This window comes from Antechinus flavipes, chromosome 5 (genome assembly GCF_016432865.1).
Source record: "Antechinus flavipes isolate AdamAnt ecotype Samford, QLD, Australia chromosome 5, AdamAnt_v2, whole genome shotgun sequence".
Lineage (NCBI taxonomy): Eukaryota > Metazoa > Chordata > Mammalia > Dasyuromorphia > Dasyuridae > Antechinus > Antechinus flavipes.
Genome location: NC_067402.1, coordinates 93,503,743 through 93,521,226, shown reverse-complemented (window position 1 = coordinate 93,521,226; position 17,484 = coordinate 93,503,743). Strand labels below are relative to the sequence as shown.

Genomic DNA, 17,484 nt, shown 5'->3' with positions numbered 1-17,484 from the left:
ATCACAAAAAGCACAGAGAGAGGAGATATAGGGCTATGTATGAAGAATTGAGAGAAAAACACTTTGACTGAAATGTAGAATTGGAAGAAGAGAGGTGAAGATAATCTATATTGAAGTTCAAAAGAAGCAGCCATTGAGAATACATTTTCCTTCGCTTAATTGTTTCCTTTACCTAATTAATTCTCTTAATATATACTTAGCTTTTTTCATCCAAACACAAGACAAGTGGGATAAGGCAGAAGATATAAGCCAATAAAAAGAGAACTAGAAAAGGAATCAGTAGATATGGGCCTTCTATTTTCTACCCATGTAGCCATAGACAAATTATGTAATCTCTCTGCGCCTCAGATACAATAGTTATAAAATAATGGGGCTTGGCTGAGAGCTTCCCCTGATTCCTTCTAACTCTCAGTTGATGATCCTGCCAATACCTGCTCTTCTTATCTCATATGATTGTGGAGAATCAGAAGAGCTTATTTATGTATTTTAAAAAAAGGTTTTATGAACTGAAAAGCACCATGAAGATGCTTTTATCTGTATCTTTTCCATCCAAAAGCTTCTGATTAGTCAGGGGTCCTTGAGATATGATTCCAGAGAGCTCAAATCTCACACTGTTGATGATCTTAGGCAAGAGAATTTGAACCTCAGATTTCTCCTCTGTAAAATGAGGGAGTCCGACTTTCTGACTTCTGTGATCTCCTGTAGCTCCAAGTGCATGAGCCTGTCTAAAGACAGCAATGGCTAAATGACCTCTCAAGGTTGCCAGCGTAGCTTTCTGTAACTAGAAATCGCATAACAGGTATTAGAAAGTTTATGAAACCTGACCTAATTTAAGAAAGATCCTGCCCTCTTCTGTCTCAGGGAAGCTAGAGTCAGTAGATTATGTTGCCTCTTTCCCTCAAGCAATCAGACTGTATGTAACCTGATTGTTTTTACTGAGTGTGTATTATTAGTTGTCCACAAAAGGCACCACTCCAGTGCCTCTGTGCTGTTCACTCAAGGTCACCCAAAGAAGTATTAAGCTGAGTTACTTTGAGCTTTATAAATTAATGCTACTTTAATCATTTAGTCAGTGAGTATGAATGGACTATTCTCCTAAAGATTATTACAGTTCTGGATTTTGACTTTATCTGAAATGGTTCTGAAGTGATCCAATGACAGCTTTAAATCTGTCACTGTAGATTTTAAATTATTTACAGCTATATGAGGTTTGTGCTTTAACAGTTGGTTTATGATGTGATTTCAGCTTAACACTTCTAAATGTGGTCTCTCCGCTCCTGCAAACCAACAGAAATCCACCAAGCTCTTTAAGGAGGATCCCAAAACATATGAAAAAGTGATCTCCATGGCATAGTTAAGCTTTTATTGTCCTTATTTTGTTTTTGTTTTTGTTTTTTTTTTTTTATCATTCTAAATTTTCTCTGTTCACCTGCTCTGAAATGACTACAAGTCAAAATGACAGGTTCATAATCTGGGACATAAAGCTTGGCTTCTTGCCTTCTCTTGGTCCTTCCTTTCTGCTAAATATATGTTATTGCTTTGAATCTGAGGGCTCAATCTGCCCATGACTCTGAGACCACTTTTGTACCAGGCCAAAAGATTTTCACAGTGTCATTTCTAGCTCAATTCTCCTGTCCCTCAGACAGTAAATCAGAGTTTTAGACTATGGCTACTTTTCCAGCCCCAAGTACTTGGAATAGAATGCAACAGATTTTGACCTTTCATCTTTCAAGATCTCTCATTAGGGTTCAACCCCTTTCTACTTTCTGACTTCCCTACATTCTATGTCTTTTTCATGATTCTGCTCAGTCCCCCATGCTTTGGCTAACTTTCCAGGAGTATAGAATATTTAATCACTTTGTTGTTGAAAAACATAACAGCCTACTCCTCCTAGTATCCGGTAATGCAAGATCTTTAATTTGGAGTCAGAGAATTTAAATTCATAGTAACCTCCTTTTTTTTCTTATCAGTAAAATAAGAGGTTAGCTCCTAGGAGTTCAGAGCTTCCTTCCAATTGATTTTCTATGAGCTTTTAGGCTACTTGCTACCTAAGTGGCCCTAGGTTAAATTTTGCATTTTGCCTCCAATCTGAAGTTATCTTCAGATATGTAGACAAAGAAATGCTGATCTCAGAAGCAAGGCTGACCGGTGCAGTTGTGCAGTATGCTGCAAACATTGTCTTTCAGGGTAGCTAGTTGGCTCGGTGGATAAAGAGCTAGGACTAAAGTCAGAAAGATTCATCTTCCTGGCTCATCTTCAAATCTGGCCTCAAACACTCATGGGATTCTGGGCAAGTCATCTAATCCTGTTTGCCTCAGGTCATCTGTAAAAGGAGCTGAAGAAGGAAATGACAAACCACTCTCGCAAAGAATTCAACATGACTGAAATGACTCAACAACAAGGGTCACTTCTTTTATAAAATCCCTTCTGCCTATTCCAATTTTTAAAAATTCATAAGAAAATAAAAAATAAAAAGATTATCACCTTTGAACCATACAACTCATACAATATTGCATTGCATGATTTATGAATATTTCTTTGAAAAAGTCTACGTTAATTTTATAAAAAGAGCTTTGTTTACAAAATTTTCATTTATTAAGATATTACTGCATAATATTCATCACTTTAGAATTCCTTTTTGATTTGATTGGCCTAATTGCAGAAATAAATGATTTTTAAAACGTACTTTAGTTCATTTCAGTAATGATATTGCCAAACTATGATTAATAGGAAATAATCTTTTATTATAGGATCAGAAATATAGATTTGAAAGGGACCTAAAAGGTCATCTTGTCCAACACTCATGTTACAGAAAAAGAAACTGAGGCCTAAAGTCACAAAGTAAACCAATAAAATTCAAGTTCTCTGATTTTTTTTAATCTTTTAAATTGAGGGGAGAGGCGGGGAACAAGGTAACTGAGAATAAATACCTTACCCAGGGTAATATAAGGAGGATGTGTTAAGTATCTGAGACCAGATTTGAACTCAGGTTCTCCTGACTCCAGGGCCAGTGCTCTATCCACCGTGCCCCAGGTCCTCTGATTTTAAAGGGTACTTACCCCTGTATCATATTTTTTACTTGACTAAATTGCATTCACAATTAACCTTATAACTATTCTTAGATTCCCAGAATAAAATGCACCTTTTTTTTCTTTTTCTTTTTTTCTTTCTTTTTTTTTTTTTTTTTTTTTTTTTTTCTTTTTTTCTTTCTTTTTTTTTTTTTTTATGCTTAGGCAATTGGGGTTAAGTGACTTGCCCAGAGTCACACAGCTAGGAAGTTAAGTGTCTGAGGTCAGATTTGAACTCAGGTCCCCCTGACTTCAGATCTGGTGCTCTATCCACTGCACCATCTAACTGCCCCAAATGCAGTTTTTTACAGTGAGCCAGATGAGAAGCTTTTCATATAAAGATGTATAGGTAGAAAAATGAATCAAGATTAGTATTCCAGTAATAAATTAGATTCTAATAAGTTAGAATTTAGAAATCTCACAATCAGGATGGTAGCTTACAACTGTGAAAAGTGAATGGTGAATATTTTCAGAATTATGGTATGGCAGTCAAAGATCTGGAATCCATCTTTGGTTCTTTAGGCTTTTGACAAGCCATCAGTCTCTCTGGCTATTAGCAATCATGAGTGGCTTTAAGATCTACAACACTCCTTGAATTAATTTTCCCTGAGCTATATTTCAGCTACCAGGACCAGGTATTTGTGGTGCCTATAGTTGAGAAAGTTATTATAATTTTGAAAATTTTTAGTGGCAGCATTCTAAAAGACCAAGTTGTAGAAATGTTGTCCAGTAAAAGCTTGTCAATAAAACATGGTCATGAATCTGTTTTCCTTGTCTTCCTCTGTTTTTCTCTGTGTTAATGTATCCCTCTTTTTCTATTGCTCTCTGCCCCTTTCTTTCTCTATTTCCTTTCTGCCTTACTCCTTTAAATTGACCATAATTTAGAACTGAAGTATGAGTTTTTAAAAAGTAATGCTTCAAAATATTGGCCATGGAGAGGCCACTCAACTTCTCAACATGTTCTTCTCTATAAAATGGGAATAATCAGGGTTTCATTACCTATTTTGCAAGGTTATGGAAAAAAAACACTTTGTAAATCATAAAATGTCATATAAAGTGAATTGATATTAATAGTACATGTCTCCTGTTTTTAGTTCAAAAATGTATTAGTGGAGTGTTTTCATTTATTTTCTTTTTAAGGGTATTTTTTTAACTTGTGGGACTCTATTATTCCTTTGATAGGAAAAATATACTCCAACCCTTTACTAGCAAGACCCTTCTTAAAAATCTCCAAATGGAAGATTTGGGCTTTCATCCTGTATTTTAATAAAGAAGAAATTAAAGTCATAATTATGAACACTGGATAGTAAATCTAATGCTTGTTTTGGTTTATTTGAACTTTCAGATGTCTTCACTTTAGGCACTGAAGAGCATGAGAGGAAGAAAATAGAAACTGACAGCATTGTCATCCAAATTTGGAAAGTTCAATTTCATCAACTAGAATATGAGATTTAGAGATTGGAAGCCTGGTTTCTATTCCTTTTTTTCCTCCATATTGAATGATTCCATATCATTTATTAAATTATAGGAGATAGCACAGTGTCCTGATACTCTAAAAACTAAGGCCGAGTTTAATTAGAAAAATTCCAGAGACTCTTCTCACTATCCCTGAGCTCCAACTTTCTCAGAAATCTTAGATTTGCATAATGTCAATAGTTTCCTTTGCAATTATATTCTCTAAAGACCTACCTTAGAGAGGGTAACTATGTGAGGCCCTAGCCTTTGAGAACCCATTGTTCTCATAGCCAGACCTAGCTGGAAGGAAGAAGTAACTAGGGGTCTACAGAGCTACAGTGCCCTAAGCAATTGTGTTGCCAATCCAGGAAAGAGTACCTCGGAATATCTGTGTGTGTGAAATATCTTTCTTTAACATGATAATAGTTTATTCTGAGTATTGTAGGAGAAAACTTTTTCTGGTATGATTTATGTTCCTCAAATTTTACATCACGTCTCTATGAATTTATTTTAAAATTTGCATGTTTTTTTATGGTCCCAGCTTTATTTTCCTTTATGATTTATCACCAGGGTTTTCTCCCTGGCAGCATTTGTACAAAATTAGTGTTGTTAATTTTAAGTTTTAAAAATCAGCCCTCTTGCTGTTGATCTCCAAATACAACAGGGAGTGCCAATGTCAGTGTTTCATTAAGCACTAATTTTATGCAACATTATATGTAAGATCCATTTCCAGCACCCCAGGATACCTTCATTTGGCCTACCCTTGTTCAGATATCTGTCTATCACCGGAGTGAGAGGACATCAGTTAGGGGGGAAACACCATCATTCTAACAAATCACTCCCATCTATGCTGCCCAGTTGGAGATGTCCAGTAGCTTCCTAGGACTTTCCATTATTTTTAGATTTCTCTTTTCCTGTTTTTAACATTTCCCAGATGTTGGAGCTTTTTTTGAAGAGGGAATGTGGCTACGGTATAACTTCCAAGCACCAGGAGCCAAGGATGCCCCCAGTCGAAGTGGCAGCTCTCCGGAAACTCAGAACTCCATGCCAGACCTGGCCAAGGAAGAGCTCAGTTTTAGCTTCAGCACCACCAAGGTTCCCTGCATCCTCCTCTACGTCAGCTCCCAAACCACAGACTTCCTGGCAGTTCTGGTGAAACCCTCTGGTAAGGATCTCCATCCTTCTCCGGCCATGATTCACCTGTGGTAGGATTTTCATAAATTCTCAGAGGATGAGAAGGGATGCTCTCAGGTGGCTAGCAGAAGAGAGTCTCTGATCTCACAGTCAGACTAAGTGGGGTAGCAGAGGGACAGCAGCTGATGCTGATAGCCAAAGCTGGAATGAATGAGAGAACTAACACTCTTTAGAGTTTGGAGCCAAGAGAGTCTGCTTGACTCTTCAGGGAATTCTGTGTCCAATGCAAGCTACTTCTCAGAATTCTACCGGCAGTGATGTGCCAAGGTGTCCCACTTCAAGTTCAGACAGTCATAACCCCCTAAATAGGGATGGAAATACAATTTCACTCAATAAGTATAAAATAGGTGATTGTTGAATGTAGAACATTGTGTTAGGACATCCTGGGTATGAAGCTTAGATGACATGTTCTTTGCTTCATAAATTTTACAATCTTAGATGTACAGATAATTTTTGCTTTTCTCTAACCCTAGCACTTAGCACAGTGCCTGGAAAGCTTTTTAATATTGTTGATTGACCAAGGAATGGGGAAAATAAACCAATCTGTGATTTCATTGACAGAAGGGACTCTTCAGCAAGGAAAATCCCTTTACTAATGCATGTTGGTAACTTCTCTGTGATGTAAATTCTCAGAGGGTTGCCTAGTTAATTAGACTATGAAGCTAATTAAATGGCTTGCTCTCTATCACACAGCTATTAAATTGATTTGATTCCAGGTTTTCCTGACTTCAAAATGGACTCTCATATCCTGTATCAAACTATCTCTCTATAATTCATATAGAAAAGAGAATAGGAATTTAGGTTGTGTCCACTATCAAACACTTTTTAAAAACATTTTCTCCTTCCCCTTCTCATAACAATCCCGTGAGATACTGTTATTGCCCAAATTGTATAGATGATGAAACTAAAGAAAACAGAAGTTAAATGGCTTGCTCAGAGTCACACATCTAGTTAGTATCTGAGTAAGTTTCAGACCTTCTTGATTCTAGGCCATATTGTATCCATTGTATCACCAGCTGCCTTGATAAATAACTGTCATACTAAAAACTAGGTGGTCATTATATCAGAGAAATGCAATCAGAACATTTTGTGAGATCCTCAGAGAAAGAACTTATTCCTTTCTGGAGTGATCTGAGAAAGCTTCATGAAAAAAAATGATATATGATTTAGACTTTAAAGAATAGGTAAGAATTCAGCAAATGAGGAGGGGAAAGTATTACATTACTTTGATGATGAAACAAATTTTGACAAACTCACCTGAAGCATCAAATCCCCACATATAAAAGAAATGCAAATATGATCACCTTCTTCATCTTGGGGTTTTCTTCTGGTGATCCTGATAGGGAGGATAATTATGTCAACAGTTGGTTTAAATTATCACCATTTAACAACTTGACAGGAATTTTTTTTTAATTTCTAAAAGCTTACAAATCTTGGAAATTTTTTATTTAAAAATTACAAAATGAAATAGTTTCCAATATCTGAATTATTATATAATAAAAAGGGAAACTAAAATTTGTTGTTAAGCACTTTTCAAGGTGAACTATGAAGTCTAATAATTTCCCCAATTATAAGACCTTCTTTAGTAGAATGCAAGATCCATGAGGGCAGGAACTGTCTCACTTTTGTATTGATCTCCTTATTGTCTTACAGACTATCTGAGACACAAATCTAGCAGATGGTACATAATAAATTCACACACACATGCACAGTCACATATCAGTACACAAATACACACAAACTAATCTAAAATGTAAGATTTCTTAAAAATCAGGCTAATGTTGTTTGTTATCATTAGGGACAGGTTGTTTAAAAATACAGATTTTAAAATTTTACTTGCTAGAATTTCACCAAAATTCTGTTTGAAGTAAAGGTCTCCACAATGAAACTTCTCCTTTTCCATCCAATAACCCATTTTGAATTATCCCATTTTGCCATTATTGTTCAGTCATTTTTCCGGTGTGTCCAAGTCTTTGTAACCACATTTGGAATTTTCTTGGCAAAGATATTAAGACTGATTTGCCATTTCCTTATTAATTCATTTTACACCTGAAGAAACTGAGGCAAAGAGGATTACACAGCTAGTAAGTTAGACTGGATTTGAACTCAGGAAGATGAGTTTTCCTGACTCCAGACTTGGAGCCCCAAGAGAAAAGGAATTGTTATTTTAGCTGCAAATTTGTTCAGAGGAAAAACAAGATAGAAAAAAAAATGTCTACCTGAATGTCCCACTACTACTTCAAATTTAGCCTTAGAAAAACTCCATTTAGGAGGGTTCCATTCAAATTAGCTTCTCCACCCTCCAAACAAACCCGGATCTTTTAATGATGTTATCATTATCCCAGTTCCAAATGTAAGAGAACCTTGGAATTACCTTGGACTCTATCCCTCAACCACTGCCTCTCCTCCCTTTCTGTTCTTCACCAATCCAAACCAATCATTCACCAAGTCCAGTAATTTCTTCTTTTGTGAAATATTTTACATTTATCCCTTTGTTTTCATTCACTCTACCAATACCCTAGTCCAAGTCCTTATCACCTCACCCTTAGCACTGTGACCTTCTCTGTTTTCTCCTGTTTAGGTTAACCTACCCTGTGTCTCCCTGCCAAATTCATGATCAAAGACACTGTTTTACATTTTTTGTGCCCTTTCAAAACCTTCAGTGGCTCCCCAGTACCGATGGGATAAAGTCTAAATTTCTTAATCTGAAATTCAAGGATTTCCATAGTTTGTCCCCTAGATGCCACTCTTGTCATACTTTCTGCCATTCCTGACCATGAAACATTTGAACCAAATTGGTACATTCATTATTTCCCTATTACAGCATACACTTATCTAAAAACAATAATAGCTAAAAATAAAAATAAGATTTAGATGGTGCATATTATGTTTCAGGCACTGTGCCAAGTGCTTTATAATTGTTATCACATTTTATGCTTTGGGAGGTAGGTATTACTATTATTAAACTCATTTTACACAGGAAGAAACTGAGACATACAGAAGTTAAGTAACTTACTCAACATACCTCTAGTAAGTGTAAATGGCCAATTTGAACTCCAGACCTGGTTCTCTATGCACTACACTACCTAGCTGCTGCTACCTTTTTGTTTATATTCTTTCTGCTTCCTAGAAAGCCTTTTATCATTCTCTTTTCCTATTTCAGTCCTATTTTTCGTTCACAGCCCAGCCCCAAATTTCAAACTCTCTGTACAGCTGCCTTAGTCTAGACCTGTCTATCTACTCTGGTTTCTCACACCATTGAATTCTATGAGCAATATCAAGATCATTCATTAAGTGCTCAGCTCATGCTGTCTTGTATTCCCTTTGTCTTACTTGTCCAAAAACTCTTTGAATGTACAATCTTTTAAAATTATTTTAAATTGTTGTTCCCTCTTAAGTTTTGGTATCCAGGAACAAAACCCAACTCACTTCCCTCGAGTTACATCCCTGATATTTTAGGACTACACAATGCACCCTTCTCAATTATATTCCATAAATGTGTCTTAATGATGATGATAACTATGAGAAAAGGAATCCATTGAGGACCTTGTTTACTATGGATCATCAAAAAGAAATAGTTTATGATGATTCTAATTCATTTAGGAGATAAATGTGAGATCAATGAAGTATCTTTTTTCATCATGTTATATTTTTAATGTTAAATTTTAATACACTTTTCACTGCTATATTGACATCCTCTTAGTGTTATTGGAAGTATTTTAAATATGTCATTTGAAATTTATTTTCTAAATCTATTTGAATAACCATTTTGAGCCATTTGTGATATTCTAGCTTTCTAACTCTCATACACCCCTTAGAACAAATTATTTCTGTCATTTTTAAAGGATAAAGCAATAAAAATATAAATTTAAATTTAAAAAAATAAAGAAAATCATAAAAATGAAGAAAATAAACCTAAAGTCGATTTTACTACAATTATTAAAGCATTGTGGTATACATAAAATGGAGAGTTTAAGGATAAAGGTAATCTATACATTGATATAAATGTAAATTTTCCTCTTTCCCACCTTGACAGCCATCAGCCAATGAAATTTTATTAAGTATCTTCCCTGTGCCAGGCACTATGCTAAGTGTTAGGAATACAAAGAAAGCCAAAAAACAGTCCCAGCTCTTAAAGAGTCTAAGGGAGTCTAAGGGAGAAGGCAATCTACAAGCAATTACAGACAAACAAGCTACTTATAGGAAAAATTGTAGCTTATCAGTAAAGGGAAGGCACTAAAACTCTAGAGGGAATATCAGAGCTTTCCTGTAGAAAGTGGGATTTTAGTTAGATTTGAAGGAAGCCAAGAAATTGAAATTAGGAGGTAATGAATTCTAGTTATGGGGGACAGCAAGTAAAAATGCCTGGAATTGAGTGTTAGAGAATCATGATCTAAGAATAGCTGAGTTTAGTATCACTAGATTGGAGAGTGGGAAGAGAGGTGTGAGGTATAAGAATATTGGAAATGTGAGGGCAGGGTGGGTAGGATTTAAAAGGTTTTAACACCATACCAAGGCTTTTTTTATTTAATGATGGAAGTAACAGGGAAGCACTGGAGATTGTTTTTTGATGGGTTTATTGAGGTGGGGTGGAAGGGTGATATGGTAAAATCTGTGTTTTATGAAAGTTGAATTTGGCAGCTGAGTGAAAGATGGACTGTTGTAGACAAGTAAGGGGAACAACAAGTAGTATATTGCAGTAATCCAAGCATGAAGTGATGAAGGCTTGCAGTGTCAGAGGAGAGAATGAGACATATACAAAAGGATGATCAAGAAGTTTTGTCAACAGATTGGATATGAGAAAAGAAAGGAGTCAAGGATGACAGATAGGTGGCAAGGCTGGTGATACTCTCTATAGATATAGGGAAATTAGGAAGAGGGAAGAATTTGGGGGGAAATAATGTCAGTTTTGAGTTTAAGATAAGTATGGGACATCTAATTTGAGATCTCCAATAGACAGTTGGAGATGCAAGACTAGAGATCAGCAGAAAAGTTAGGACTAGGTAAGTAGATTTAAGTATCATTAGCATAGAAATGATAACTGAATCCAGAGAAGCCGATGAAATTACCAAGTGAAAATGTGTAGATGGAGAAAAGAAGAAGGCTCAGGACAGAACCTTCCATCATTAGTAATTGTGACCTGAAGAGCCATCTCAGAGGAAACTAAGTCAGATAAGTAGGGGGAGAATCAGGATAAATTAGTGTCATGGAAATCCTGAGAGAAGAGGGTATGAAGAAGAGGATGATCAACAATGTCAAAAGCTACAGAGATCAAGAAGGATGATGATCAAGAAAAGGTCATTATATTTGACAATTAGGAAATCATATAAAGTGGTTTCCATCAAGTGGAAGTGACTGAGAAGCCAGACATTAGAACAGTGGTCCTCAAAGTGTAGTCCAAAGAATTGTTGGGGTCTCTGAAACCCTTTCAGAGGGTCTACAAATTCAAAATTATTTTTTATTTCTAATATAGTAAATAGCAATAAATATAACCCATGTGAACAAAAACTCTTTGAACAGATCCCTGATAGTTTTTTAACAATATGAAGATACTGAGAACAAAAGTTTGAGAACCACTGCATTAGAGAGTTAGGAAGAGAATGAGAGTAGTGGAAGTAGTGGAAGCTTTCTCAAGGCATTGAGCAACAAAAGGCAGGAGAGAGATAGGTAAATGATGAACAAAAATGGAAAAATGAAATGAGAGGGTTTAATTTGTTGTTTTATTTTAGGATAGGAGAGACTATATAGTATGTTTGTGGTCAGTGCAGAAGCAGCTAATAGAAATGGAGCAATTAAAGATAAGTGCAATTGGGAATGATGAGAGGGAACAATCTGCTAAAGGGTATGAGATGGGATGGGATCCTTCGTGCAAATAGTGCACAATTGCAAGTTTGCTTTGGCAATGAGAAGGGCCATCTCAATACCACAGAAGGCTTCTATGAGATGGGATTGAGCAAGGGAGAAAAGGAAAGTTTTCTAACAATGGCCTCAACATTTTCAATCAAATATGAAGCAAAGTTCTCTGTTGAAATGGTAGTGGGGGAGCTATGTGAAATTTAAGGAGGAAAAGAAAGCCACTGTGGTGAGTAGAAAAGTATTTAAACTAGGGAGGTAATAAAGGATTGCCTTACTGCAGTGAAAGTGCATTTGAGATTACATAATATAAATTTGTAGTGGATTTAGTCAACATGCTTAATTTTCCCTTGTTTTATTCAGTAGCATATAAATAGGAAAGAAGCCAGTAGTTGGTAGGAATACCTTGGGCTGCCACATGCACAAAGTGGTAGTAAGATCTCCAGAAATTAGGAGCGGCAGCATTTCATGGCAGGAATAGTGAAATAGAACCTGGAAGTAGATTCTATGATTAGTATGTAATTTGCTAAAGAATCTACTTTTGAACTTCACATGAAGAAAATTCCAAAAGCCAGGTATTTCTTTACCAAAATGAAATAGAATCAAATCAAGGCTGTGTTTGCACAATTCCAAATGGCCAGATGAAATCTTCAAGCAGTTAGTCAGTCAACAAGGTGTCAACAAGCAGGTGTCCAAAGGAAAAAAAAAAACACTTCATGATTCTTTTAAGGAATTTATTTCTTGGCTGAGACATGAGAGGCAACATGGAACAGAAATTTGCAAGTTGGAATGGGAGGAAAATGTGTTCAAATTTGCCTTTGACACATAAAAGGCTGTAATATTTTCAGGAACTCACTTAATTTCTCAATGATCTACATAACTTATTGAGACTTTAAATTACAGAGAAAGGACAGAAATGTAGTAGTTGAAAAGATTTCTTCACCTCGGAGTTTCCTATACCAAGAAAATCACAGCTCCGGATCATCTTCTTTAAACAAAATAATATTAATAATAAATTAGATAATAAAATAAGTATAATAATAATGAAATGAAATAAAATGAAAGATAGATTGGTCACATAGTAAAAACAAGAAATAACTGATGATACTATACATATTTTATTTATATCCATACAATAGCAAAAGATGCAGACAGGGATTCCAAATATTTTGGGAAAGATGGATCACTTGGCAGTCCAATGAAGTCCATGGACCACTTTTTAGAATTTTTTTTAATTCATCAAATAAAATACAAAGAATTTCCAAGAAAACCAATTAAATTGAAATAAAGATGTATTTCTTCCCCATCCAAATTTTTGGACCTGCTAAAATCTGTACATTGGCCTCAAATTAAGAGTCCTAATCTAGAGAAAATATCCCAACAAATTGGGTCTAATTATCTAGAAGAGTTACCCACAGTTTGGGCAAGAATTGATAGGTTTCGATCTGGAGGGAGAACTCCCATGGAGGAGATCACAGATCTATTAAAATATGAATGGTTGAGTATAAAATAGACCCAGCCTATGGGTATAAGAAAAGCATAAATAAATTCAGGTGGTTGAACAGAAATAAAGAAGGCATAAACATTAGAGTGGGGAGGGGGGAAATGCAAGAGGAGAAGGGAGAGAGTAAGGAGAGGAGAAAGAAGAGAGAGGAGGAGAAGAAAAGAGAAAGGAGACAGAGGGGAAAAAAGAGATGGAGAGAAAGACAGAGAGGGAGAAGGAGAGGAAGAGAGATTGAGAGAGAGACAGAGGGACAGAGAGAGACAGAGACAGACAGACAGAGAAAGAAACAGAAAGAGAAAGAGAAAGAGAGAGAGAGAGAGAGAGAGAGAGAGAGAGAGAGAGGAAGGGAGAGAGGAAAGGAGACAGGGAGAGGGAGAGAAGAGACAATGCATGTGTATTTTGAGAAATGAGAAGAAAAGAAAAAAAGGAAAATTTTGCCTAGAAGCAAGAAGAATACTAAATTGCTTTTAACAGCATAAATGATCATAGCATATCAGAAACACAAGGGATATAGAATTTACCTAGAATGGTCATTCATAGCTAGTCAGAGTGTCCTGAAAGGGTTAGATCCATTTTTGAGTTTTAGAATTTTAAAGAGACATTAATGATATGGAAAAAAGAATTTGAATATAAAAGGAATAACTGAATTCATATTTTTATGAAACTCTGATTATAAAATGCTTTACACGCAAGATCTCATTTGTCGTTTTTATTTGTTTTTGGAGGCAATTGAAGTTAAGTGACTTGTCCAGAGTCACACAATTAGTAAATGTCTGAGGCCACATTTGAACTCAGGTCCTCCAGACTCCAGGAATAGTGCTCATTTGCTTTTACAACTGCTGTTCATGCATGATGATGCAGAAGAGTCTCAGGGAGGTTAATAGTCAGATATAAATTTTGCCTCTTCCCGATCATGCTCTGCATACAGGCAGTACTTAATAAATTTGTTAAATGAAGTGAATTTAAGTGGCCTGCCCAAGGTCCCATCACCAGTCATAATCTAGAATTAGGAGTACAATTGGAATCATGGTCTCCTAAATCTGAATATAGAATTCCCTCTATTATACTGTGCTATCTTCTGCTATGGGATACTGGAAAATGTTGATTAAAGAGTCAAAGAACCACATTCAAATTCTATTTCAGCCACTTACTAGCTAGGTGACCTTGGAAAAGTTACCTTCTGGTCCTCATTTTTCTCATCTAAAAAAGAAAGACATTTCTCTCTAAAGTTGCTCCCAGGTCCAAATCCTGTGATCTTTCATCATAAAAACAAATCCCTTCATCTTTAAGGATCATAAATAAATAGGAAACAAATCATATGGCTATTATTCAGATAAACTGAAATCATTAAGTAGGTAGATTATCCCTGGTCATTTTTTTTAAATGATGAGAAAAAGATAGATGAGAGGACAAGTAGAAACTGAGAAAAAAACAACTGAGTATAGAAGGAGAAGGGAGGAAAGCATTGAAAACGCTCATTCCCTTTTATTTGCATAAGGATTGTTACAGTTATAAAATAAAGGAAACTACAAGTTCATGGTTTCTTAAAGGCCACAAAAATTTCCATCTATTTATCTTTTGTAAATTATGTTGACTTTAATATCGTATATGCATGATTATTTTATATGCCACATGCCCTGCTCTGCTTATAGCATAAGAGCATCCCTATACCCTGTGTTTATTTCTAATTTCCAACACTTTTTGGTGAAGCTTGCAGTAGTCTCTACAGGGCTATATTGCTACACTCATAAATTCTAGGCATAATCCCAACTTTTATAATTTGTACCATTTGCTGCTTTGACATTAAACCAATGGCCAACAATGGTTCCTTGTTTGCAAATAATAAGCCCTTGCCTGCTCTGAGAGCTTAGATTTCAAGAATTAGTATGACGCTGGATCAGTCCCACAGAGTTCACAACACCATGCTATTAATGCAGAATAAGATGGGGAAGAGGGCTTAAGAGAAACTTAAAAGCAAAAAAAGATGACTATATAAGAGACATAAAGCAAAGAAATTGCTAAGACTCTCCACTGCTTTTTTATACAGGAAACTTACAGATTCGTTACAACTTGGGAGGCACCAGAGAGCCATATAATATTGATGTAGACCACCGAAACATGGCAAATGGACAGCCTCACAGTGTTAACATCACCCGTAACGAAAAGGACATAATTCTCCAGGTAAAATAATAATAATAATATATGTATGTATGTATATATATCACATATTTATATGTGGCAACATATTTTTATTGCTATTATTTCTTCCCTTACAATTTTATGACTCATAAAAGTATAGATATATAATTCTTGCAGAAATGGCAATAACTAAGTTGATGGCAAAAAAACATTATTGAAGTGCAGGGGTACTGGGGAGACTGATATTGGGTACTCTTTTTTTTTTTTTTTTTTTTTGCTATCCCAATTTACAGCTGTCTCTCAACCCACTATTTTTATTCGACATGCTGTCTTTCTTATAAATGATCTCAGATTCCTAAGTTTATACTGCATAACAGCATGGGTTATTCTGGCTTGGCTGTCCACTTCTTTCATTATTCCCACACATGTACAAATGTCTCTCTGTGATTCCTCTCTCTGTTTCTTTCTCTCTTTTCTTTTCTCCTTTCTCTCTACCTTTAGTCTAGGCTTAAAACCATACCTTCACTTCCCCACCCCAAGGAGGATTCAGATTCCTTAGGACCCCAGGACACAAGGAGGTGGTGATTTTCTCATGTGGCTTCCAATCCATCTTTGCTTTGTTTCTTGCCCTTATTCCACCAGTAGTTTCTACAGTGAAAGAAGTGGACCTGTACACACCATGAATAAAACATGACAAGGGGAGGTCTCCTTGGGAACTAAGCCAAAAGATCAAGGAAGGGAGCTGTCATTGTATTCTCTAGGAGGAGATCAAAATAGATACCTGTCAGGAGAAAGGACAGCAGGGGGATGCTGTCTTGTCAGTGGAACGTGGTGTCATCTGGCAGGAGTTCAGCAGTCTTTCAGCTCTCATTCACATTCAGGCTAGCTGCGATGGGAAGTTCAGACTGCAGAAAAGTGGCAGAGGGTATTATTGCCTCTCTATTAAAGGGTCTGGTGGGTGTCAAAGGCATAACTCAATAGCAAGGATGATTTAATCAGCCACATGCCTCTTTTGACAGTTAAGTGTTATGGGAGGGATGCTCCCTCCACTGTGGACACTAGTATTAACAGTTTTTTCTGGGATGGGTCCAAAGTTTTTACTGCAGTGTACACATACTTACTTTCCCAGACTGTAACAAAATCCATTCTTATATAAACTGAATTTGAACTGGGAAAATGAATAAATGAAGATTAAATACGCATGATTTCTTAAGATTTGTGTTTGTCATATCCAGTTCTTCATGACCCCATTTGAAGGTTTCTTGGTGAGGATATTGGAGTAGTTTGCCATTCCCTTTTCCAGTTTATTTTACAAATGAGAAAATTAAAAGATACAGGGTCACAGCTAGTAAGTATCTGAAACTATATATGAACTCAGTAAGATGAGTCTTCCTGACTCCAGGTCTGGCACTCTATCCACTGTTCCTCTTTCATTATTCTTTTTATTAATCTAATTATAGATAAATGTATGTGTGTGCGTGTGTGTGTGTGTGTGTGTGTGTGTGTGTGTATTCTTCTCTCCAAACTACTACCCACTGCCCAGCTTACAAGACTAGGAGAGTAGTTAGCATGCTCCTTGCTCTTTACTACCATTTCCACACCATTCCTGTGCCAAAATCACTTAACAGCCACTCCTTGTCACAGAGTCCACATCCCAGTTGCTTCTATTTTTATTTTTTATTCAATTGTTTCACATCATATCTGACTCCATGACTCTATATGAAGTTTTCTTGGAATGGGTTGTTATTTCCTACTTCAGTTCATTTTACAGATGAGGAACTGAGGCAAACCGAGCAGAGTGACTTGCTGATTTATATTGGTACCTCAACTAACCATAAGAGTGATAATACCTCAGATTCAGAATTGTTTCCCCTCCAAAATATTCCTTTCTGATCAAAATTCCCTGTCCTTCTCCCTTTCTTCTTGCCTAAATGGTCCTAGACTGCTGTTCATCTTCAAATCAACCTCTATCTTGTCTCTCCTTGTTCTCCCAAGCCATCACCTCAATTCTAACTGTATTTTCTTCCTTCAATATACATGGCCATGTCATATATCATTGCAGGAATTTACTGTCCTTCCAACTCTGAGAACCTTTCTCTCTTATTTCTGCTTTTTCCCATTCTGCTAATCCCTCTAGGCAGCAGATGCACAGTATTATGCTTAATGTGAAGGAAAAGTAGATCAAACTCATACTCTCACACTCCTTATATTCCTTCTCTTTGTCCCCATCACCACCAATTTTCCTTCTCCATCTTCATTTGTGGTACTCAT

At 36.2% G+C, this 17,484-nt stretch overlaps 1 protein-coding gene across 1 annotated transcript in view; it reads left to right on the top strand.

Moving 5' to 3' along the window:
• CNTNAP2 (contactin associated protein 2) overlaps positions 1-17,484 on the top strand; it is a 2,126,697-nt gene that overhangs the window by 1,913,549 nt on the left and 195,664 nt on the right. The window contains exons 19-20 of the mRNA XM_051962375.1: positions 5,458-5,688; positions 15,122-15,255. Of these exons, the coding sequence (XP_051818335.1) occupies positions 5,458-5,688; positions 15,122-15,255 (365 nt within the window). The remainder of the gene's footprint in view (positions 1-5,457; positions 5,689-15,121; positions 15,256-17,484) is intronic.